General features: G+C 34.7%; 1 protein-coding gene across 2 annotated transcripts in view; it reads left to right on the top strand.

The window, feature by feature from the left end:
• The window catches only part of ATR (ATR serine/threonine kinase), a 114,589-nt gene that overhangs the window by 38,959 nt on the left and 49,365 nt on the right, over positions 1–26,265 (top strand). For both annotated transcript variants that reach the window (XM_061167772.1, XM_061167771.1), the window contains exons 17-26: positions 951–1,043; positions 2,541–2,671; positions 4,042–4,185; positions 6,156–6,249; positions 7,238–7,363; positions 12,540–12,746; positions 17,188–17,301; positions 21,006–21,121; positions 23,859–23,979; positions 25,524–25,661. In XM_061167772.1, coding sequence (XP_061023755.1) covers positions 951–1,043; positions 2,541–2,671; positions 4,042–4,185; positions 6,156–6,249; positions 7,238–7,363; positions 12,540–12,746; positions 17,188–17,301; positions 21,006–21,121; positions 23,859–23,979; positions 25,524–25,661 — 1,284 coding nt within the window. The remainder of the gene's footprint in view (positions 1–950; positions 1,044–2,540; positions 2,672–4,041; positions 4,186–6,155; positions 6,250–7,237; positions 7,364–12,539; positions 12,747–17,187; positions 17,302–21,005; positions 21,122–23,858; positions 23,980–25,523; positions 25,662–26,265) is intronic.

The following is a 26,265-nucleotide window of genomic DNA, read 5'->3' as shown; positions in this document are numbered from 1 at the left end:
TTTGCCTATAGGGTTATCGTTACCATCTTTCTAAATAGGAGGTTTTAAAATTGGGATTTGGACCCAGGTTTGGCTGACTTAAAGTCCATACCCTGTCCTCTATGCCCCTCTTGCAAGAAAGAGTTAACCCTGTCCACTTCAGGAGACCCCAAATGCCATAATTAGTGATACCTATCTTGTAGCTGTTGATGCCCAAGGTTTGTAGCCCTGTTACTGTTTCCTCAGGGGATATTGACCGCTAGGGCAGACCGTCATTCTGGCGGGGTGCGTGTGCCTGTGTGCTAAGTTGCTTCAGTCGTGTCTGACTCTTTGTGACACTCTGGACTGTGGTTCACCAGGCTCCTCTACAGGGATTCTGCAGGCAAGAGTACTGGAGTGGGTTGCCATTTCCTCCTCCAGGGGATCTTCCCGACCCAGGGATCGAACCTGTATCTCTGTGTCTCCTGCATTGGCAGGCAGGTTCTTTACCACTAGTGGCACCTGGGAAAAGCCCCTCTGGCAGAGGACCTGTTCCTTGTTCAAGTAACTTGTTTTTCCCACCTTAGCTCTAAATGCTCTAAATAAGGACGTTCACTTGTCTTTTTCTATTCTTCCCCTTAGGATAAATATCCTCACCACCCTGGATCCTGACATGAGTCAGATCCTGAGGATTCTACCATAGCTCAACTCTAGTTCAAAAGCTTATGATTTTCTCTCGGTATAGAACTATTTAATCATATATTATCTCATATATTATCATGACAATTGTGAATCAGTTTTATTAATTTTTAAAGTATTACATGTGAAAATACATGCTTTGGGAGAAATGTAATTCTGCCACTGGTTATTTCCAGTATTCTAATGTAGTTAGATAAAACAGAAATGATATTAAATAAATGGTTGACTTATGAAATTTGGTCTGTGTGAAACTATGTAATACCTTTTTTATGTGTTGGTTTTTTTCCCCTTAGGCTGATTACTTGCAACCCAAGTTGTTGGGCATTTTGGCTTTTTTCAATATGCAGTTGCTAAGCTCCAGTGTTGGTATTGAAGATAAGAAAATGGTAGGTGATGGTAGTTGGTTACAAAGGGCCAGAACAGAATTCATATAGAATATGTAGGAGATATCTGCTTCTAGCTGCAAACAGTGAAAGAAAAAAAATTGTCAAACATGATATTCTGTATTCCTGAACAACTCACATATGCTTTTGAGGAATCTGAAAAGAAAATGTTATCATTTACTGTTCTTTTGTTTATAAGGGACAGAAAACTCACCCAAAGTGACTTGAAGGAATTTGTTGCCTATGTAACTAAAAGTATAAAGATAATACATAGCCTCTGGCATAACTTGATTTTCAGTATTTTATTCTCAGAATTAATCACTTAACTCAAATTTCCTTGGATTAGCTCTAACTTGAGTGCCAGGTGATGGCTCCAGCAGCTTCAGGCTTACATCATCACAATATCTAGGTCGATGGGAAGAAAAGAGACCAGCATTCCCTGACAGCGCAAACAAAAGTTGCATTATTAAATTCGTTAACCCAAATTGGTCTCATGTGAGTCATGTCTCATGGTGTTTTTGAATACCAAAAGTGTTGGGCTACAGAAAGTAAAGTAACTTCTGTATTTATCTGTATATATTTAAACGCATTCAGTGTAGTTTCATTATGATTGCTATCACAAATGGAAATTTTTGTCTGTAGTTTGGGATAGTATTTTAGATACTGATTAAATTTTCATTTTTATTGCTTCCCACTCTGCAGTCAGTAAAATTATAATAAAAGCCCATGAATAGATGCTTTTTTTCCAATCTATACTCCACATTCTTAATGACCTTAAAGAGCTAGGAAAGACGGGGTACAATATTAATCTATAAAAATTTCAGCAACAAATACTTGTTCTTTTGGTGTCAACTGGTGAATTTAATCCCCGAAATGACTTCTGTCTATGTAAAATCTTTCTTATTGTTATCCCAAGTGAAAGGATAACCTCAAGTCTAAGAAAACTAGAGTTTGTTTGTTTAAAACATAAAGAGCTTTCGTGTTTTTCCACATAGTTAAGGTTGACCGGAGAGTTTCTTTACCCATTTGTTAGAATCTGAAGCTATTCATACAAGTCTGATTCTGTGTTCCACACAATAAAATGTGTGTACTATTTTCTGAGAATGTCATTAGTTACCTGTTTTACTAAATTAGAGCATTTGAATTTAGTACCGTTAGGACATAAATGCATGTGTTGCATAGCTGCTTAAGATGGATATGGAGAAAAAAATTGGTATTATGGTTTTAATAAATGAAAATTACTGCTTAAGAGGACCACAAGGACCAAAATAACAAATCACTTTCAAAAGCAGGAAAAAAAAAGCAAGGAACCCAACTTGTATTTTTCAAATTATAATTCTTACAAAAGCACTTGAACAAAATAAACTACCACCATTAGGCTTTGTGTTGTCAGAGAATAGATATACACTGAGATTAAGATGGAAAGCACTTGTCCTTAGGGCTCATCTGCTCCTGCCAGTGTGTTTGTGGCTTTATTTTGAAGCCCTACTTACTTTTCAGGCCTTGAACAGTTTAATGTCTTTAATGAAATTGATGGGACCCAAACATGTCAGTTCTGTGAGGGTGAAGATGATGACCACGCTGAGAACTGGCCTTCGATTCAAGGATGATTTTCCTGAATTGTGTTGCAGGTAAATGGCAACCTGAGTTCATTAGATATTTTGCATCTCCCAGTAACACTAACTTGAATTCTTATCCCTTTGAGGGAAATTGGGTTCAAACCAGATGTAATATAGAGAGGTATTTGCACTGAAAAGGGAATGTGTTTACTTCTTTTAAAACATTTTGCTGTGAAATCTTTTAATATCCTGAGAAATAGAATAGTGTAATGAACCGCTGCATACTCACTTCCCAACCTCGGTAGTTAGCAACTTTGTTAATCTTATTTTATTTAACCCTTCTACTTCTACTTATTGTTACTTAGAATGTTTTAAAGAAAACCCAATATCATATCATTTTATTTCTAAAACCTTAGAGGTATCTAATGGATAAGGGCATCTTAAAAATATGTAACCATCATAAATTATTATACTTAGCAGAATTAATAAGGATTTCCTTAATACCGTCTAAAAATTCAGATTTCTCCAGTTGTCTCAGAGATGTTTTCCCCAAAGATGTTGACTTATTTGAATTAAAATCCAAATAAAATGTCACACATTTGATTATATGGCCCCCTAAGTAAGTCCCGTAAATAGATTAATCCCTTAAACACCCTCTCGACATTTCTTTTTGGCCAGTGAGATTTTGGCATGTAGGATTTGGCTCATTGCTAATTTAGTTTAATTTCAGTATTACTGCTAACAATAAAACTCCTGAATGCAGTTTAAGCTTCTTAAAGTTTCTTTTTGTTCTTGACTAAATTTTACTGGAGATGTACAGTCAGAATAATGTTTTACTATATTCAGAATTCTGTGATAAATTATAATGGAAAAGAATATGAAAGATAATTTTTTTAAGAAAGAATAAAGTCATGTTTTAAAGTCATGTAAAATAATTCTTTCCTGTGTGCCTGTGCCATCTACTTGGTATTGTGATGTTCAGTTGTTTCAGTTTGCTTAATATTTTTAGAGGTTGATTTTTTCCTTCTATTTTATTTAATTTAAAAATCATATAACACATTTACTTTGTCCTAAATTCAGATTTGTGTAATAAGTTACACCCAGAGAATCTAGCCGTCGTTCCTAAATTGCTCAAAAATAGATGTGTCTAATTTTATTTTGTGTAGTCCCCCCTTTTCTAAAAGTATAAGCAAATGCATACACACTCACAGATGCTTTTTTTTAAAAATATTAATCCTGCCCCAAAAGGTAGCATATTATAAGCTTTGTTTTTCTTCTTGCTTTTTTTGACTTAGTGTGTTATAGAGGTCACTTGATTTCAGTATACTGACTGATCTTTCTTACTTTACAGCTGCCTTATAGTCTTATTCTTTGTATTTACCATTGTTTGTTCAGCTAATAATTAACTGATGTGACTTTTAACTTTTTTTTTTTCCACATAGAGCTTGGGACTGCTTTGTTCGTTGCCTGGATCACGCTTATCTAGGCTCCCTTCTCAGTCATGTAATAGTAGCTTTGTTACCACTCATACACATCCAGCCTAAAGAAACTGCAGCTATATTTCACTACCTCATAATTGAAAACAGGTATTGTAACTGAAATAGAGATAGCAGCTTTTTATTACTGCATTTTTGTATCAAGGTATTAGGATTACTGTGGTAAACTGTTCACATTCTTTTTAATTTAGAGTCCATTAATAAATAGAAGTAATTGACATGCTTAAAGTCAATACATATCAAACTGATATGACATGGCTTTCAGTTGTGACATGGCTTTTATTGTAATTATATTTTAAGCTTAATAGTTAGTAGATCAATAATAGCTCAAAATTATTTTTCATCAGTTTTGAAAGAGGTGAAGCTAAATTTACCTTTCTTCTCACAGTTAAAAGGCAGACAGTTGAATGCATGAAAAAGGTTAGGAGGGCTAATCACATAGTTTCTACAGCTTGCCTTATTTCAAACCCTTATTCATTGCAATAACCCTTTAACCAGCCTCCCTTCGTTTAAGTTTTTATTATGTTTCTTTGTATTGTTCATGTTTTAAAATATCTCTTTATCTTTATCATTCCATCATGGAGAGACATTCTGTGATTCTCCATTTCTGAATTCCAAATTGTTTATCTGGATATTTAAAGCTTTCTAAAATCTGGCCACATCTTATTTCTTAAAATTCTTTGCCAAGATTTTTCAAAGCAGATACCAGGCTGTAGTCAATCCACATTGCTAATGCAAGAATATTGCATTACTCCTTTCCATTTTTATTTTTCACTTAGGATGCTCTTTAGTTTGGAATGTCTTTCTGTACACCTGTTTTTATTTTTGTTTTTCATTTTTGCACATACTGTTGTATATCAGGGTTCCTTTGCTTCTGAAAAATTAGAATTTAAGTACTATTTACTTACTTATCCATATGCTATTGCACTTCCATTAGTCATTTTCAGGAACTATCCAATCAAGGAGTAAATAAAGAATAAAAAGTTAATGGAGTTTTTTCCAGTTAAAATACTTCTATTTTTGGTATTCTGAACATAGTAGAACAACATTATCACTGATCTAGATCACTTTTCAAATACCTTTTGGATTACTATGCAAATAGTTTATCTTTGCTGTTTATTATAGAGGAATCATTTCTCTGCCTTTTCATATAATGAAACAATTCTCTTTCACTCTACTAGAGAGAAGACTTTAAGCTTTTGAGTGAAGGAATTATTGCAATTTTCTTGGTTGTTACATCCCCAGTTTCTAGGAAATAGTAGCACATAGAAGTTACTTAATATGTGTTTGTTGCATGAGTTAGTAAAGATAGAATTTAGAAACCCTTTTATTTGGACCTAGAAATATTAGAGCTTTATGTTTGAAGCATGTTAAAAATTGTAACCTCCAGTAAGAATTACTTATGTATTTTTCTCTAATATATCTTTGTGAGAATTTATATTTGGGGGTTGAGTTTCTATTGCTGCATTATAAACCACTTCAAAACCTAGTACTCATAATTTTGCAGTCTGGACTGGGGTTCAGCTGGTCAGTTCCTTGGCTGTTCTTACCAGTGGTCATTGCAATCAGCCAGCAGGTAGACTTGACTGGACTTCTTCCTCTTTCCATTTAGTCTCAGAGCTTCTCACTGTCTCCATGTAGCTTGTCCCTGATGGTGACCAGACTTCTTACATGGTGACTCAGGACTCTCATGAGAACAAAACCAGAAGCTGCCAGACCTTTTTAACACTTAGACCCAAAGTCAGTTCAGCATCTCTTCCACATTCTAATTTTTAAAACAAATCACACACCTAGCCCAAATTGAAGCTGAAGTGACTCTACATGGGAGTGTATATCAAGACATAGAGATTTTTCAGAGCCACTAATGTAGCAGACTGCTACAGGGTGATTTTCTCAGATTTGATTATTTGCCAGTATTGGCTGAGCATCCTCAACTTGTCAACAATCAGCTAGCACTTTTAAATGTGAATTAAGTTGGCTTTAGTTTCAACCTCTGCTTTGTGGTGTTTTTTAGTGTTCATATTTGGTAAATAATTCTTTTTCTTTCAACTGACTGTTAGGGATGCTGTGCAAGATTTTCTTCATGAAATATATTTTTTACCTGATCATCAAGAATTAAAAAAGATAAAAGCGGTTCTACAGGAATATAGAAAGGTATTCAATTTTTTATGTATGGTTAAGGAGATCGTTCACACAAGATTATTTCCAAGTGCTAAAACACTGAATACAGATTCTTTAGAATGATGTCTGGGGATATTATAGTCATATTCTGATGCCTAATTTCTGATTACTGTATAATCCTATCTTGAGTCTGATTTTTAGAAGGAAGTTTTAGCATCTGGATCAAAGATGTAATATAGAATTAGATAGAACAGAGAGCAAAGGATACAGTTTTTGTGCCATCCATACCCAGATCAATATGTTCTTACTTACAGTCCCTAAAAGAAGTGACCATAGCTGCATACTCTGAGTAAAGGAAAAAAAATGCTGTGGGACGATGCCAATTACTTTGTGCTATAAACCGTGGTATAGATATGTCAGGTCTGACTAATTCTGAGCTTTAGAAGGAGAATCATCTGTCATTCCAATATCTGGAAGTTTAGTGAACTCTCTGAAATTTAAAAGCGATTGTTGGTGATTTTATTTTAGGGCAGAAAGTGGGACACCTGAGCATGGGTCAGAGTAGAAAATGTATTTATTACAGATCCCAAGATTCATTCTGAATACTCTATATGCTTTTTTACTGGGTAAATCATCAGTCATAAGACAGTAAGTAGTCAAAATAAGGAGTGAGTTATTTGCATAATCTGTAGACCTTGTTCAAGGCTTTTATGTAGCCCTTTTTAAATTAAGGGAAACTTGAATTTCTTACCAAGAAGGGTTTATTTTGGATAAGTAAATTCTTATTTAGTTGATATAAAATTTTTCTCTAAAAATTTTGGAAGAAAATCCCTTTCCCTGAGAATTACTGAAAATTGATATGCTATACAAAAGAAGAGATAGAAATTACTCTTTAAAACTGCATTCAATTGGGGTACCGTTTAACTACTTTAATGGTAATGGTGTAGGAAATCCAGACCTTCTGAAATGGTTCCTGATGTGGTTAACTGATAAGGTGTATCCCTCTGTGCTCTTTTTATAGGAGACCTCTGAGAGTACTGATCTTCAGACAACTCTTCAGCTATCCATGAAAGCAATTCAGCATGAAAATGTAGACGTCCGTATTCATGCTCTTACGAGCTTGAAGGAAACATTGTATAAAAATCAGGTATGAAAAGTCAAAGTGTCAGTCGCTCAATTGCATCCAACTGTTTGCGATCCCATGGACTGTAGCCCACCAGGCTTCCCTGTCCTTGGGATTCTCCAGGCAAGAATACTGGAGTGGGTACCCATTCCCTTCTCTAGGGAATCTTCCCTACCCTGGGATCAAACCCGAGTCTCCTGCATTGCAGGCAGATTCTTTACAGTTTAAGCTACCAGGGAAGCCTAAGATATAATTAAAGAGCTACAGGAAAGAAAGGGTGGATTTCAAGAAAAGACGATAGGCATATTTGCTTGAGATTCAGTAGGTTCAATGAAAAAAGTGATTTTTATTTTACCAAGATTATCAGATCTGACCTAGAATCAGTAAATTCATGAGATGCCCTTTAAGGCTGAAGAGGTCTGCATATTTTTTTTCTTGTTTTTTTGGAAGGATCATGATTTGGCAGTTATATTTTAGGTTACTACATCTTCCTAAGGAAGGATGTATGCAGTTTATATGAGTCTTCTCATGTATTTCCTGTAGATATCTTCCATGTAAAATTTCAATAATTTTGCCATTTTTGATTTTGATGGAATTAATTCTGTTAGTTTTAATAAAGCTAAATTTTAAGTTTTTATGAGGCCAGTGAACTTTATTCTTTTCCTTGTCAGCATAATATAGATTATCCCTAACCTTAGTGAGAGTGAGACTTGGTATTTAAAATATCAGATCACTGTAAATCTATGAAATGGAAAAAAATTTTCAATGAAGTTTTCATTTTTGCATATCAAGAACTCATATGATAAGATGTGAGGCCTAAGACCCTCAGGAGTTAGTGGATTGCAAGCTGGGTTGTATTTGTTTTCATGATAGAAAGAAGCATTTTCTTAGGATAAAAGATATACATGATGGTAGCAAGTACATTCTTCTGGGTCACTGAGCTTGTATATACCCAAGGTGGGAAGCAGCCAGTGTGGTCATGATGCTACCACATGGAGGAGCCTTGAATCTCTTTGAATGTAGGTATCACGGTCTCCTAACTGTAGTTCTGCATTATCAGTAGAAAATATAATCAGCACACTGACCCAAAACATCTAGGACAAACAAGAAAAATGATTTCTTTTCCAACTGTGGCAAGCAGGTAACATCATCTAATATATCACAAGCTATCTGGCATGCCCAACCCCCCCAAAAAAAAGAGGAATTGAATGAAGAATTTAAAAAGAAAAATGGGCAAAAAACCAAGATATGAAACAAGAGGTGACTGAACTGAAGAAAGAAATTGAAGAAATGAAGGTTAAATTATGAGGAGCATACAGGAGGAGTATATGTGACTAAAACTTTAGGAAGGAGCATTGAAAAAAGGCAGGAGAATAATCAAGAGAACAAAAATGAGGTTAGAGAAAGGAGTACAGAGGATCAAAGAAGCAGATGAAATGGAAATTCGGCAAAGATTTCACATACAAATGGAGTTTGTAAAGAAGAAAAATAAAACAATAGTTCTAATATTTAAAGCTATAATCCAAGTAATTTTTCTGTAAATAAAAGACCTAAGTCTGTATATTGAAAGGACCCATTGTGTACCTGTAAAAATTGATCTCAGCATAGTCAACTCTGAGACATATCTTAGAATTTAATAATAAGAAATCTTCAGGACCTACAGGTAAAAGAGAATATTCTTAAAAAATCACTTAAAAGGTCAAGAAAAGTAAGTTAGTATCATTATTCTCAACAGTAATATACAGAATAGACCTAGATGATAGCAGCATTTTCAAAAATGTAAAGGACATAAAGAATAAGGCAAGCTGTCCTTAGAGTATCATGAATAATAAACAGGGTTTTAACATATAAGAACTGAAGAAATACAAGTTTCACAAGCAAGCCCTTCCTAAGAGATAGGCTAGAGAATGGCTTCCTTCAATGAAGAGATGACTGGAGAGACTTTGGCAAAAGAACTGATGGTTATTAGTTATATATTTAACAACAGTGGGGACAACTTCAGGAGAATTCTATGTAAGTGCTATAGATTTTAATAAGATAGAAAGTATACATTTTTTTTAAATGAGAGAAGAAGAGACTAAGATATAAGTAAAATGAGCTTAGTCCCTATTGTGTAGGCAATAACTGGGAGTCAAAATATACTATTTAAAACTGGTTAAAGAAGATTAAATAAAGATACTTTTTTATTTATGTAAAGGATACCTCTATATAAAGGATACCTCTAGAACAAAAGTATAAATTTTCTTCTTTACCAAAAGAAATTAAATTTTAGAAGCTAGTTATAATACATACAGTATTATAATTTTAAAAGTCATGGGATTCTCCAGGCAAGAATACTGGAGTGGATTGCCATTGCCTTCTCCAAGGGATCTTCCTGACCCAGGGATTAAACCTGGGTCTTCTGTATTGCAGGCTGCTTCTTTACCATCTGAGCCACCAGGGAAGCCTATTTATATAAAGGATATCTCTAGAACAAAAGTATACTTTTTCTTTTGTACCAAAAGAAATTAAATCTTAGGAACTGATTATAATATACATAGTATTATAATTTTAAAAAGCTGATAGAATTGAGGCCCAACATATCAATCATATTAATAAATGTGAAAAGAAAGAAAAAAAATTACAAGTTGTTTTACAAAGCAGAAAACAACTCTGTAATACACACATATAAAATAAATTATTTAGAAAGGCTAAAAGTAAAGGAAGGAGCAAATTTATGACAGATAAATTGAAATAAGAAAGTAGGAATTCTGATTCTGCCACTAGGCAAAGTAGAATAGAAACCAAAAAGTATCAAATGTGACAAAGAGGGGGCACTTTATAATGCTAAACACTGTAATTCACAAAGATACAAGAGAAGATACAGAACTTACAAAGAAGATACATTATGAATATATGTACTTCTGAGGAACTAAACTAGAGAAGATAGACTAATGGTTGCCTGGGGCTCAGAGATTGAGGGAAAATGATGAGGGAACTAATAATAGAATTAAACAGAAAATATAATGCTGTTATTTTCATAAATGCTGAAATAGCGTTTGACAAACTATAGCATCCATTTCAGATAAAAGCACTCAAGAAAATAGGAATCGATGGATAGTACTTTGATATATCATAAATGTATACATATACATATATGTGTATATGTGTACAACATACACACGTGTGCATACACACATGCATGCTTGATGGGGAAATAAGACACCTTCCCACTAAAAACAAACTTGCTCATTATCTCCACTGCAATTTAATATTCAGTTGGAAGTATTGGCCAATGAACTTAGATTAGAGAAAACCATCAGAGGCATAAGATTTCGAAAAGACATGAAACTAGCCCTATTTACAGATGCCATGTAATATACTTGGAAAACTATAGAAAATATCAATAAACTAACTCAGACAACAAATAAATTCAGTAAAGAGAATATAAAAATCATAATCTTCATATAACTAGCAGTAACCAGGTAGAAGACTTGTTGGAAAACCCAATTTGTAGTAGTAACAGAAGGAGATAATATACTTACAAATAAGTGTTACAAAAAATGTATAAACCAGTAAGGAAAACTTTGAAACACTCCTGATAGACGCAAAAATATAATTGATTTAAACAGAAATACCCCTTATTTATTAAGTTGGCTCAATATTAATGAAGATTTTAGTTCTTCCTAGTATAATATATAAATTTAATGCCATCCCAAAGATGCTAAGTTGGTTTTTTTTAAACTAGAAAACTTCATACTAATGTTCAGATGGAAGAACAGACGTGTAAAAATAGCTAGGAAAAATATAAAAGTGTGATACTGATACATGAATAAACAGACCAGTGGGAAGAAACAGAAAGTCTGAAAATAGACCCAAGCATATATGGACATTTATGATATAAAAGTAACATTTCAAATAATTAGAGCAACATGGATTTTTTGACAACTGGTTAGGCATTTGGAAAATGATAAAATTGGATTCATACATTAAAAACGCTTTCTAAATAGATGTGTTGAACACATAATTCTTTTGGAATTGGATAATTTTTGTTGAAAGTACAAACCCAGTTTATGTAACCTAGAAGTGAAGTAAAACATTCTTAAGAACTTATTAAATAAGTATATTTTAAAATTATCTTTCTTTTAGTGTCTCATTTATATGTTTAGTATGAACTACATTTATCTTTTACAACTAAAATGTTCTTTTCCTTACTATCTAGTTTTAGCAAGACAATAAATGCCTATAATTGTATTAGTTTTGCTGTTTATTGGTTACTGGTTCATCTCTTTTAAGTATTTATGCCTGAATTAACCTATAATGTTAATTTAAGTGAGCTACTATTAAAGATTCTAGGTGAGATAAAGTTGTCTTTTTATTTTTCTTTCTAAATATATTACTCTAATTTGAATCACAGTTTTAATATGGAGTTTGAAATGCTTGTATGTGCATTACTTTTGCTAGCAGGAAAATTATGTAAATGAAGTAGTTCTAAAATGGTTAAAAAGATACAATATCTAAATCTTACCTGGCTTGAGAGTAGTCACTTCTTATCCCTAAGTTTTTTATTACAGCATCCTCAGGAGGTGGATGAAGAAAGATTACTTGAACCAACGTATTTTTTTCATAAAACCTACCTCTTTTTCCTGTGTCTTTTAAAAAAAAATCATCCCCATCAAATTCTTTTCCTGTATCTTTTTCTCCTGTACTTGCTTTTTGTACTCTTCAGTTTTCTTATTTGAACTAATAACTCTTCCTTCTTGAAGTATTTACTGAAATACCTGTTATGCTTGAAAAATTACTCTGGGCTCTTTTTCATCTTTTTCACTGCTTCTTTACCTTGTACACGTATTTGTTAATGCACATATTGTATGATATTTTAATTATTTGTTTGTATATCTGTTTTCCCTTTAGGTTGTGAACTCATTGGAATAAAACCATGTCTTACTTCTGTATACTGATGTAATAATACTCAGTACCTATTTATTTAGTAGATTAATAATTAAAACTCTTAAACACACTTAATGATTCTAATCCTACAGAACATATTGTGAATTATAGTATGTGAACTCAGCAAAAACTCAGTGAAAAGAATGCAGAACAAGAGTTTAATTTTATCAGTATTTATCAGATATTCCTTAATGTTTTTAAGCTTTCTAGTTAGGAAAGTATACTAGTTTGTAGAAGATACATATAAACTTTCTTTCTACTTTTATTTTAGGAAAAACTGATCAAATACGCAACAGATAGTGAAACAGTGGAACCTGTTATCTCACAGTTGGTGACAGTGCTCTTGAAAGGTTGCCAAGATGCAAACTCTCAAGCTCGGTTGCTCTGTGGGGAATGTTTAGGGGAATTGGGGGCAATAGATCCAGGTCGACTAGATTTCTCAACCACTGACACCCAAGGAAAAGATTTTACATTTGTGGTAAGTTATGATAATTTGAAATGAAAAGAAGAGTTCTCTCTCCTAATGGGATTTCTGTGTTCCATTTACAAGAAACTATTCAGTTTGTCCTTCAGTTCAGTCGCTCAGTCGTGTCCGACTCTTTGCGACCCCATGAATCGTGGCACGCCAGGCCTCCCTGTCCATCACGAACTCCCAGAGCTTATTCAAATTCATGTCCATCGTTTCAGTGATGCCAACCATCTCATCCTCTGTCGTCCCCTTTTCCTCTTGCCTTCAGTCTTTCCCAGCATCAAGGTCTTTTCAAATGAGTCAGCTCTTCGCATCAGGTGGCCAAAGTATAGGAGTTTCAGCTTCAACATCAGTCCTTCCAATGAATATTCAGATTGATTTCCTTTAGGATGGACTGCTTGGATCTCCTTGGAGTCCAAGGGACTCTCAAGAGTCTTCTCCAACACCACAGTTCAAAAGCATCAGTTCTTCGGTGCTCAGCTTTCATTATAGCCCAACTCTCATATCCATACGTGACTACCGGAAAAACCATAGCTTTAACTAGACAGACCTTTGTTGGCAAAGTAATGTCTCTGCTTTTTAATATGCTATCTAGGTTGGTCATAACTTTTCTTCCAAGGAGCAAGAGTCTTTTAATTTCATGGCTGCAGTCACCATCTGCAGTGATTTTGGAGCCCCCGAAAATAAAGCCTCTCACTGTTTCCAGTTTCCCCATCTGTTTGCCATGACTTCGTAAGATCAGATGCCATGATCTTTGTTTTCTGAATGTTGAGCTTTAAGCCAACTTTTTCAGTCTCCTCCTTCACCTTCATCAAGAGGCTCTTTAGGTCTTCATCACTTTCTGCCATAAGGGTGGTACCATCTGCATATCTGAGGTTATTAATATTTCTCCCAGCAATCTTGATTCCAGCTTGTGCTTCATCAAGCCCAGCATTTCTCATGATGTACTCTGAATATAAGTTAAATAAGCACAGTGACAATATACAGCCTTGACAAACTCCTTTTCCTATTTGGAACCAGTCTGTTGTTCCATGTTCAGTTCTAACTGTTACTTCCTGACCTACATACAGGTTTCTCAAGAGGCAGGTCAGGTGTCCTGGTATTCCCATCTCTTTCAGAATTATCCACAGTTTATTGTGATCCACACAGTCAAAGGCTTTGGCATAGTCAATAAAGCAGAAATAGATGTTTTTCTGGAACTCTCTTGCTTTTTTGATGATCCAGCAGATGTTGGCAATTTGATCTCTGGTTCCACTGCCTTTTCTAAAGCCAGCTTGAACATCTGGAAGTTCATGGTTCACATATTGTTGAAGCCTGGCTTGGAGAATTTTGAACATTATTTTACTAGTGTGTGAGATGAGTGCAACTGTGCGGTAGTTTGAGCATTCTTTGGCATTGCCTTTATTAGGGCTTGAAATGAAAACTGGCCTTTTCCAGTCCTGTGGCCACTGCTGAGTTTTCCAAATTTGCTGGCATATTGAGTGCAGCACTTTCATAGCATCATCTTTTAGGATTTGAAATAGCTCAACTGGAATTCCATCACCTCCACTAGCTTTGTTCATGATGATGCTTCCTAAGGCCTGTTTGACTGCGCATTCCATGATGTCTGGCTCTAGGTGAGTGATCACACCATCATGATTATCTGTGTCATGAAGATCTTTTTTGTACAGTTCTTGTGTATTCTTACCACCTCTTCTTAATATCTTCTGCTTCTGTTAGGTTCATAACATTTCTGTTCTTTATTGAGCCATCTTTGCATGAAATATTCCCTTGGTATCTCTACTTTTCTTAAGAGATCTCTAGTCTTTCCCATTCTATTGTTTTTCTCTATTTCTTTGCACTGATCACTGAGGAAGGCTTTCTTATCTCTCCTTGCTGTTCTTTGGAACTCTGCATTCAAATGGGTATATCTCGTCTTTTCTCCTTTGCGTTTTGCTTCTCTTCTTTTCATAGCTATTTGTAAGGCCCCCTCAGACAACTATTTTGCCTTTTTGAATTTCTTTTTCTTGGGGATGGTCTTGATCCCTGTCTCCTGTACAGTGTCACAAACCTCCGTCCATAGTTCACCAGGCACTCTGTCTATCAGATCTAGTCCCTTAAATCTATTTCTCACTTCCCCTGTATAATCGTTAGGGATTTGATTTAGGTCATACCTGAATGGTCCAGTGGTTTTCCCTACTTTATTCAATTTAAGTTTGAATTTGGCAATAAGGAGTTCATGATTTGAGCCACAGTCAGCTCCCAGTCTTTTCTTCCTGACTATATAGAGCTTCTCCATCTTTGGCTGCAAAGAAATATAATCAGTCTGATTTCAGTGTTGACCATCTGGTGATGTCCATGTGTAGCGTCTTCTCATGTATTGTTGGAAGAGGGTGTTTGCTATGACCAATGCATTCTCTTTGTAAAACTCTATTAGCCTTTGCCCTGCTTCATTCTGTACTCCAAGGCCAAATTTATCTGTTACTCCAGGTGTTTCTTGACTTCCTACTTTTGCATTCCAGTCCCCGATAATGAAAAGGACATCTTTTGTGGTGGTTAGTTGTAAAAGGTCTTGTAGATCTTCATAGAACCATTCAACTTCAGCTTCTTCAACATTACTAGTGGGGGCATAGACTTGAATTACTGTGATGTTCAATGGTTTGCCTTGGAAACGAACAGAGATCATTCTGTCATTTTTGAGATTGCATCCAAGTGCTGCATTTCGGACTATTTTGTTGACTATGAGGGCTACTCTATTTCTTCTAAGGGATTCTTGCCCACAGTAGTAGATATAATGGTCATCTGAATTAAATTCACCCATTCCAGTCCATTTTAGTTCGCTGACTCCTAAAATGTTGAAGTTTGTTGTTGCCATCTCCTGTTTGACCACTTCCAATTTGCATTGATTCATGGACCTAGCATTCCAGGTTCCTATGCAATATTGCTCTTTACAGCATCGGACCTTGCTTCTATCACCAGTCACATCCACAACTGGGTGTTGTTTTTGCTTTGGCTCCATCTCTTCATTCTTTCTGGAGTTAGTTTTCCATTGATCTCTGGTAGCATATTGGGCACCTACCAACCTGGGGAGTTCATCTTTCAGTGTCCTGTCTTTTTGCCTTTTCATACTGTTCATGGGGTTCTCAAGGCAAGAATACTGAAGTGGTTTGCCATTCCCTTCTCCAGTGGACCACAGTCAGAACTGTCCACCATGACCCGTCTGTCTTGGGTGGCCCTACATGGCATAGCTCATAGTTTCCTTGAGTTAGACAAGGCTGTGGTCCCTGTGATTAGATTGGTTAGTTTTCTGTGAATGTGGTTTTCAGACTGTCTGCCCTCTGATGGAGAAAGATAAGAGGCTTATGAAAGGTTCCTTATGGTAAAGACTGACTGTGGGGGAAACTGGGTCTTGTTCTGATGGGTGGGGCCATGCTCAGTAAATCTTTCATTCAATTTTATGTTGATGGGTGGAGGGAACCTGGCGCCAAACTATGGTGGAGGTAATGAAGATAATGGTGACCTCCCTCAAAAGATCCCGTGCATGTATTGCTACACTCAGTGCCCCCAACCCTGCAGCAGGCCACCACTGACCCAGGCCTCCACTGGAGACTCCCGGACACCCACAGCCAAGTCCGGGACTTGGGGTCTCTTGTGGGGTCACTCCTCCTTTCTCCTGGGTCCTGGTACATGTGGTTCTGTTGTGCCCTCCAAGAGTCTATTTCTCAGTCCGGTGTAAGTTCTGGCAGCTCTGTGGTGGGGTTAATGGCGACCTCCTCCAAGAGGGCTTATGCCATACCCAAGTCAACTGTACCCAGAGCCCCTGTCCCTGCAGCAGACCACCGCCGACCCGTTTTGTCTTTAGTGGCAACTTGATCTAAACTAGATAATTTAGGTGATTTCTGAGTTTATTCCTTAATACTACTGCAGAGACCTTTAGCCAAAAAATATAAAGTTGAAGCCTAGTCTGGAGTGCTGCATTCTTTTAAATAAACTTTCTAATATAATTGTGACAAATACTTAAAATCTAATTGATTATTTAAATTTTACTATTTAAACCCAATTGCTCAGTGTCTCCATGAGAAACTAATTTCCCAGGATGTTTTAATAGTGTGTATATAAAAATGTTTCCATGGTCAAATGAATGTGGGAAATCTGTAGAATGCAATTTAGGAAATTCTGTAGAACAAGTTTTCTTTTTAAGAGTGAAAAAACCAAAATATGCAAATTGCTGACTCTGTAAAAATTGAATGAGTCTAACACTTTAAAAATAGTCTAAAAGCATTAGATTTGGCTTCTTAGCTACAGATTATATTTTAGACTTGGTACCAAACTTCGTTTGAACCTTACTGAGCTTTCCTTCTCTAAGTTAAATTCACTTAAGTAACTAAGTTGAATTCACCATGGTATGCACTGTACAATTTAAGAAAATGTATACAAATTATCCTATAATTTTTTCTCTTTTTTTTTTGAGACTGGAGTAGAAGATTCAAATTTTGCCTACGGATTATTGATGGAACTAACAAGAGCTTACCTTGCGTATGCAGATAACAGCCGAGCTCAAGATTCAGCTGCTTATGCCATTCAGGTAAGAGTGTATGTAGACCTTACTGGCTTTATGTTATTAAATTCTATTAAGAAAGTTGTAAATTCTATACTTTAGGAACTCTTCATTTTTAACTATCATTTTTATTATCAAAATAATACAAGTATACAAGTTCTTGACAAAAATTTGAAGAGTACAGAAATACACCCTCCTAACCGATTATTATACGTACTTTGACATTTTTTCTATTTATATACAAATATATATGTGTTCTCCAGCAAACAAGGAGATCATATTTGTTGATTTTCTTTTGTGTTTAATAGTATATCTTGTGTAATTTTCCATGTCAGTACATATAGCTCTAATTCATTCTTTTCGGTGACTTTATATTCAATATAACATACTGTAATTTGTTTAAAAAACTTTATTTAAGATAAGCAGGTTCTGTTCAATATCTTGTTTTTACAAAAAAATTATTTAGAAAACGTATGTACAATTTCTGAGTATTTGAGTGAGTATATCAATAATATAGATATCTTGAAATTAAAATCTCAGAGCAAATACAGAGCTTACATTTGATTATCAAAAAAGCTTCACCACTTTATACTCCCTTGACAAACCTGCCTTTAATTAAAATTTTAAATCTTTGCCACTGTGACAGACAAAATATGATACTGTTTCATATTAATTTATGCTTAATTATAAGAGCAGTATAACATCTTTTACATATTTATTGCTTTTTTGTGAATTTTCTCTAAATGATCTTTTCCCATTTTTCACTTGGTAATGGTCTATTTTTTTAATTGACCTTTTAAGACCTATTTGGATGTAGTGGAAATTAACCCTGTGTCTTCCATACATGTAACAAATACTTTTCCAGTTTTCTTTGCCCCTTTTCATGATATTTTTTCAATTAAAATATTTTCTTATTTTGTTAGATATTCAGGTCTGAAATTCATGATTAGAGGCCTGAGTTAAAGATACAAATTGGAGGTGTTCATAGTTCGTAGTAGATATGGTATTTAAAACTGTGTTTCTGAGGAAGTATGTATAGGTAAAAAGGTTCTAGTAACTGAGACCTGGATAATGAGGAGTCACTGAGAAGAGGGAAAAAGTAAGAAAATGCAGAAGGAGCTACCAATAAGGTGGGAGAAGATGGCATTCTGGAAGACAAGAAAGTGTTTCAGAAAGTATGTCTGTGTGTGTGTTAGTTACTCAGTCATGTTGGACTCTTTGCAACCCCATGAACTGAAAGCCCACCAGGCTCCTCCATCCATGAAATTTTCCAGGCAAGAATACTGAGTGGGTTGCCATTTCCCACTCCAGGGGATCTTTCCAACCCAGGGATATGACCCAGGTCTCCCACATTGCAGGCAGATTCTTTACTGTCTGAGCCACCAGGGAAGCCCCTTCAGGAAGTATGGAGTGATCTAAATGCTGACCATATTCTATAGGTATAATAATTTCAGGACTAACAGTTGACCATTGGCTATAGTAACATAGAGATCATTGCTGTCCTTGAAAAAAGCAGTTTCAGTGTAGTTTAGAAAGCCTCATTAGAGTATTTTTAAGAACATGTGGGAGGAGAGGAATTAGAAAAATTACAGAAATTCTTTTAAAGAGTGTTCTATCAAGGAGATCAGAAGAATGAGATTGTAGCTAGGGAGGAAATAGGGGTAAAGATGGGAAAAATGACAATGTGTTTACATGTGCTTGGGAACAGTTCAGCGAGGGGAGAATAGTGATGATATAGAAGAGAACTGATGTAACACTATTTTAACTAGGTAAAGAGATGTGGAATACAGTGTACAAGTGGGAAGAGTAGCCTTAATTAAAAGCAAAAACAGTTCATCTTTAGTAACAAGAGAGGAAGCAGAGCATATAAGCACTGATGTGGTATTGTCATGCTGGGGAGATATTAGCATGGAAGTTGTAGAGGTCTCTTGTGATTGCTTATTTTCTCAGTGAAATATGAAACAAGATATACAACTGTAAGTATATTAGTGTTTTTTGTTTGTTTTTTCTTCCAACTTTGTAGAGAGATAATTGACATACAGTACTGTATAAGTTTAAGGTGCATAGCATAATGATTTGACTTAGGTACACCATGAAATGATTATCACAAGTTTAATGAACATCCATTTATCTCATATAAATACAAAATTAGATTTTTAAAAAGTTAAATTTTTTTAGCACAAGGAATGTTTTCCCTTGTGATTAGAACTCAGATTTACCTTAACAGCTTTCATATATAACATATAGCAGTGTTAATTATATTTATCATGTTATACATTATATCTCTAATATTTATTTATAACTGGAAGTTTGTACCTTTTGATTTATCTAATTCTAAATATAAAGTACATATTCTGTTAGTGTTTATAATTGTTATTAATAAGAATATATCTGTTGCATATGGTCCTTTACAGTGGAATTGTAAAGAAAGAATAGTAGGTGATGAAAGATAATATCCTAACATTTGTCTTGTTTTAAAGATTGATATTAGAAAGGTTTTTTTCCTTCATCTATAAAATCCCACTTGTTTTATTTTCAGGAAAGTAAAATATAACCATTTCATTGCTGGATTTGACTAATAAATTGGTCTTAAACATTTGCATCTTATTTTCAGAATTTTAAGCTCAGTATGTTATATCTAGAATTTGAAATATCTTGAATTTTTGAACTATTTTGGATTTATAGTACTTTAATTAAAATTCAGAAACTAAGATCATGGCATCTGCTCCCATCACTTCATGGGAAATAGATGAGGAAACAGTGGAAACAGTGTCAGACTTTATTTTTTGGGGCTCCAAAATCCCTGCAGATGGTGACTGCAGCCATGAAGTTAAAAGACGCTTACTCCTTGGGAGGAAACTTATGACCAACCTAGATAGCATATTAAAAAGCAGAGACATTACTTTACCAACAAAGGTCTGTCTAGTCAAGGCTATGGTTTTTCCAGTAGTCATGTATGGATATGAGAGTTGAACTGTGAAGAAAGCTGAGCACTGAAAAATTGATGCTTTTGGACTGCGGTGTTGGAGAAGACTCTTGAGAGTCCCTTGGACTGCAAGGAGGAGATCCAACCAGTCCATCCTAAAGGAGGTCAGTCCTGGGTGTTCATTGGAAGGACAGATGATGAAGCTGAAACTCCAGTACTTTGGCCACCTCATGCGAAGAGTTGACTCATTGGAAAAGACCCTGATGCTGGGAGGGATTGGGGGCAGGAAGAGAAAGGGATGACAGAGGATGAGATGACTGGATGACATCACTGACTCGATGGACATGAGTTTGAGTAAACTCCGGGAGTTGGTGATGGACAGGGAGGCCTGGCGTGCCACGATTCATGGGCTCGCAAAGAGTCGGACACGACTGAGCAACTGAACTGAGCTGAACTGAACTGAACTGAATTAAAATTCAGAAAAGGTCACACTCTAAAAATTCTGCAAGTATAGAAGATTCAAATTTTTTCCTCCAAATAACTCTTAGTCATTTTAGAACATGTTATATGTAGCATGCAAATTACATGTTCCATTATTGGTACTACCACAGCTTTGTGACCCTGAGTAAGTCACCTGAATGGTTTTAAGCATTGAGATAAATCTAAGCAAGTTCATAATTGCAAAATGTTATAATTTTATATATTTTTCTATGTATTTTTATAGCTGTAGTATGTAGAATGTTGGTGGATGTAAAGATGTATCTGTTTCATTGATGATTTACAACTGTAAAATATATATTTGTAGGAGTTACTTTCCATTTATGACTGCAGAGAGATGCAAACTGATGGCCCCGGTCACCAATTGTGGAGGCGATTTCCTGAGCATGTTCGGGAAATACTGGAACCACATCTAAATACTAGGTCTGTAAACTCATTAATATTATTTTGATAGAATTGTTTTTAACTTTATAAAATAAATGTTACTTTTGATATAACTTTTTAGCATTAAAAGTGTTTTTAGTACATTCTGATATTTTTTTCCACTATGATTTATGTTTATAATCTAGTCAAAATGAGAACAATCTGCTCATTGTTTAAATTCTATAACTTTGGATATTTAGACAAATTCATTGAAGCTGAAAGGATTATCTTTTAATTCAACTGTCAGTAGTACTTTGGAAAAAATCTACTTTAAATTGAGTATGAGTTGAAACTTTTGATGTGTATGTGCTAAGTCACTTCAATTGTGTCCAACTCTTTGTGACCCTTTGGACTATAGCCTGCCAGGCTCCTCTGTCCGTGGGATTCTTCAGGCACGAATGCTGGAGTGGGTTGCCATGCCGTCCTCCAGGGGATCTTCCCTGACCAAGAGATTGAACTCGTGTTTCTTAAATCTCCTACATGGGCAGGCGGGTTCTTTACCACTGGTGCCATCTGCGAAGCCCTGTGAAAATATTTTCTTCTCCTTAAAAAAAAAAAAAAAATTTCTTACCTTTTTTTTTTTTTGCCATTTTAAAAATTTTGTTAGGATTGATTGAAGTCCATTAATTATTTTTAGTTAGAAACTTTAGTTTTAGGTAGTCTAAGTACCAAAATTATTGGATATTTGACCTTGGATAAATTAGCATTTGAATCCTAGTACAGTACTTAGGCACATAGTAAAATTCTTTATAAGAGCCCTTAAGTATGTATACTTATTTGCTATATACCTTTTAATATTTAGAAGCCTTTTAAACATCATTTTATTTCTTATGAATAGTACTATTTAAAGATATAGTTTATTAAGATAAAATAAAATTTGGTTTTTCTGTTTTGAGAACTCTATACTTCTCCATTTCTTTATCTGTATTTTATAGCACTTGTAGATGCTTAAGAGTTTCTGTGAACTAGATAGATAGATCTGTGAACTATGGTTCACAATTGCCACAGAAATAATTTTAGGAGAAAATATCAGGATGTGACTTGACAGAGCCTTACTTGTTCCCCAATATCCATAGTTTTCTAAGTTTAGCATAAAACCTGTAAAAATCATCCAGAGAATTATATTCATGATGGTTCAAAATAATGATGGTTAACTGAGAGACACTGGATTTTTCATTTTTTAGCAATTTACGATATAGTGAAATACATAATGTTTGCTGAGAACCTTGAGTGTAGGGCATTAATTATATTTGTCATTTCCAAACCTTACACTGGTGATTAAAAAGGAACCCACTCACCTCAATAATTGCTGTATACATGTGTAAGATGAGACCTGTTTGAACAGGTTTAAATGTTAGTGCTGAGGAGCAAATAGAAAGAATCATGTTGAAGTTATATTGGAAAAAATCTACTTTAAATTGAGTATGAGTTGAAACTTTTGATGTGTATGTGCTAAGGCACTCTCAAGAGAGAGAAGTGATAATTGATAAAATAAGGCTCCAAGGAGCATCCAGAATACTAGCCATATATCTCATGGGTGATTAAAGGAAGTGAAGTCTCTTTCTTTGTAATAGGGGAAGATAAAATGATGGATAGAACTTATTTACACATTTAACTGTGGGGTTGTGTTAATGGTTTCTTTTTTCTCCATGAAGTAAGAAGTATAAGAGATAAGATTATTGGCTGAAAGTAGCAGTTCAGTGGTAATAGGTCATGTAAGGAGAATAATGATCATTTGAAATAGCCACTGTGGAAAAGAGAAGAGAGAGCTGATAAGGAATATATAGGATTTCTGGGCAGCATAGAAGTCCATTGAGGTTGAAAACTAAGATATGTAGTAGTACTGATCTCATAAGCAATTTCATGATGTTTCCTCTGTCAGTGCAGTGGCCTTGATATCATTTCAGTGAAGGCAAGCATTTAGACTGATTCAAGATTTGAAGCTTGGTGGATGGCTCCAGCTGGTAAAGACAGTGTGGCAGTGGAGTGTATAGAGGATATTACCAAGAGAATGCTTGAAGTGAAGGACCATAGAAACCAAGCTGGTTAGGAAAAGAAGTAAATGAAAAGGAGGCATTATAGATTAGAAGAGTTTAGCAGAATCAAGAGACAGAAGATCTCAGTGAGAGAGAACAGATGTGTCAGTAACTGGGTGAAAGAACTGGAACTTTGGGAAACTGTGGCCGTAAAGTGGGGTCTAAATAAATAGTACATTTTGGAAGTGAAGAAGTTTCTCTGTTTTGGCAAGGGAGTCCTGAAAAAGAAGTAGAGGAGAAGGTCATTGAGAAGTTTTCAGTTTGACTAGATGGTCCAACCAGACATTGAAGTCACTCAGGATGATAAGACTTGGGGAGGAAAGAAAATGCTGAACAATCTGCTAAATTTATCAGTGAGTTGGTAGATGTCCATGATGAGTAGAGTATAGTATATATATGTGGATGACTTGAACCTCAAAGGAACAGATCTTTTTTATTCCAGGATGGGGTTGGAAGGATCTGAAAGGAGCATTGAGGAAGGGAAGAAGCAGACTCAAATACTTTGATGTGCTTGGAGAGTTCAAGAATGACCTATCACCCCATCACTAAGAAGGCTTTAGGGAAAGTGGTGTCTAGTCAGATTTCAGTAAAGGCAAGGCTGTATTGGGGTAGTCAGCAAAAGAGTTGATATAATTCCTTATACTAAAGTTCTAGACAGATGGATATATATTAATTTTTTATAAACAATTTTTAAATTACAGATATAAGAGTTCTCAGAAATCAACAGATTGGTCTGGAGTAAAGAAGCCAATTTACTTAAGTAAATTAGGTAATAATTTTGCGGAATGGTCAGCGTCTTGGGCAGGTTATCTTATAACAAAGGTAAGAGAGCCTTGTCCAGAATTTAACTGAATAGAAATTGTAAAGGAAATGAGAACATTTATCTGAATGCATAGCACACACAGTAGGTACTGAAAAGTGATAGAAATTTTTGTAGAAAACGTTTACTAATAGAGAGTTTCTCTTTGTAACAGTTTCTGAGTAAGAAGGAAGTTGTCTAATCAAGCAAATAATTGTGTTCTTAGTGTGTTTATAAAATGTCTATTACATTACATCCTATCATTTTATGTTTTAAATAATATTGTTTAAAAGAATATAAATGCCTTATCAGACTTTTTTATATAAATAAAAAGATTTCTCAGGTAATAAAAAGATATATTATCCCTCGGTGGCCATTTCTAAAAGAGAATACATCATGTGAACTTCCTCCAAAATAAAAGTAATGTGAATGTGAAAGTTGTTCAGTCATATCTGACTCTTTGTGACCCCATGGATTATCCCGTCCATGGAATTCTCCAGGTCAGAATACTGGAGTGGGTAGCCTTTCCCTTCTCCAGGGGTTCTTCCCAACAGAGGGATCAAACCCAGGTCTCCTGTATTGCAGGTAGATTCTTTACCAGCTGAGCCACCAGGGAAACCCAAATAAAAGTAAAGGTTTTTTAAAAATGAAATTTCATGGAAAAATAGAGATATGTCCCTGATATTTTCGTTAATATGAAATTTTTACATATCTGACAGAAAAAAGGTACCTTTGTGTTCCCCCAAAATGTTTAATGTGTATTTAAATTTCACAACTTTTGTTGTTTATTCATATTTCTATTAGTGTTTTAAAGCTAATAATAAATTATATCTGATAATTTCAATAAAGTTTTTCTCTTTTTTAGTGAATATACTGAAAATATAATCTGTGAAATGTTAAATTAATACTATTAAATTAATTACTTTCAGCTGTGGAATATTTTATTTAGCTGTATTTAGTTTTTTTTTTTTAGTGAAGCATTTGTATTTGAAGAAGGAAAAACCTTTAAACTTTTATAGGAGAACATTAATGCTGGTAAATTGAGGGTTGGATCATACCAATAAAATTTGACTCTAACACCAAGTAATGTAAACTTTATTTCTTTTATTTTCTTTCCTATAGTTAGTCATTGTTGATTACTTAATAAAAATGTGGTCTTGTGTGTAATTTGCTGGCCCAGGAAATACTTTCTGGTTACTTTCCTCATCTATTTGTTCAGGGAATAAATATACTAAATTTAATGTAGCTAAGTAAAAGATAATATAATTAGCAAAGTTAATCTGTAACAAAACGTGCTGCATTTTAAAATGAAGTCTAGGGGGGAAAGACCAGTTTTGCTGAGATAGTTGGCAGCCTAAGTAGCTATGTTGCTCTTGTAGGGGTCTCAGCAGTTTAGACACTTGACCAGAGGGATGGTGAGCTAAATCCTCCCTACTTGAGTGCCTTTCTTCATAGGAGAATACCTACTCTACAGTGATAGACTAGCTCACATGTTGTGTTTTGGTGTTAATCAAAAGAATAAAATGTACAAAACTACTCACTGTCTCTAAACCATTGGAGTTTATAGGTTCGGCATGATCTTGCCAGTAAAATCTTCACTTGCTGTAGCATTATGATGAAGCATGATTTCAAGGTGACCATCTATCTTCTTCCACATATTTTAGTATATGTTTTGTTGGGGTGTAATCAAGAAGATCAACAAGAGGTGAGATACATCATTTTATTTGGTTTCTGTTTGTACAAACATTTGGGAAATGTAGTTAGTATTAAAAAGGCTATGTATTAGTTGGAAATGTAGATCAATGTATGCTATGTAATGACATATCTAAACACTTACAAAATCCTTTTTTAAACTTTTATTTATCAAAGAGTTGTTTAATGCCTAGTTCATATCCTTTACCTATTTGGGGTTGTGTATGTGTGTGCCTTTTTAAATAATTAGTAGGAGTTTGATATGTATTCTGGATACCAATTTGTGCCAGTCGTGTCGTAGAAAATTTTTTTCCAGTTTATGGTTTTCTTTTTAACCTTTGCTTATATCTTTTGCCATGAGAAATTTTAAATATAAATGCCAAATTTGTATATCTTTTATAACTTTTTATTGTTAAGCCTTTTATGCGGTGCCTTCTCTTATCCAGTATCATGAACATATTTTCTTTTGATTTTTTTTTGTTTGTACATGCCCTTCAATTACTCTGAAATGATTTCTGCAGATACTGTGTTTATTTTTGTGACTCTCTTTTTTTGTTTTTTGTTTTGTTTGTTTTAATAGGAACTCTGCTTTATTTTCTTAAATATTAACTAATATA

Source organism: Dama dama, chromosome 19 (assembly GCF_033118175.1).
Source record: "Dama dama isolate Ldn47 chromosome 19, ASM3311817v1, whole genome shotgun sequence".
Taxonomy (NCBI): domain Eukaryota; kingdom Metazoa; phylum Chordata; class Mammalia; order Artiodactyla; family Cervidae; genus Dama; species Dama dama.
Note: the sequence above shows the minus strand (reverse complement) of the source record. Positions and strands in the feature narration are given on the sequence as shown.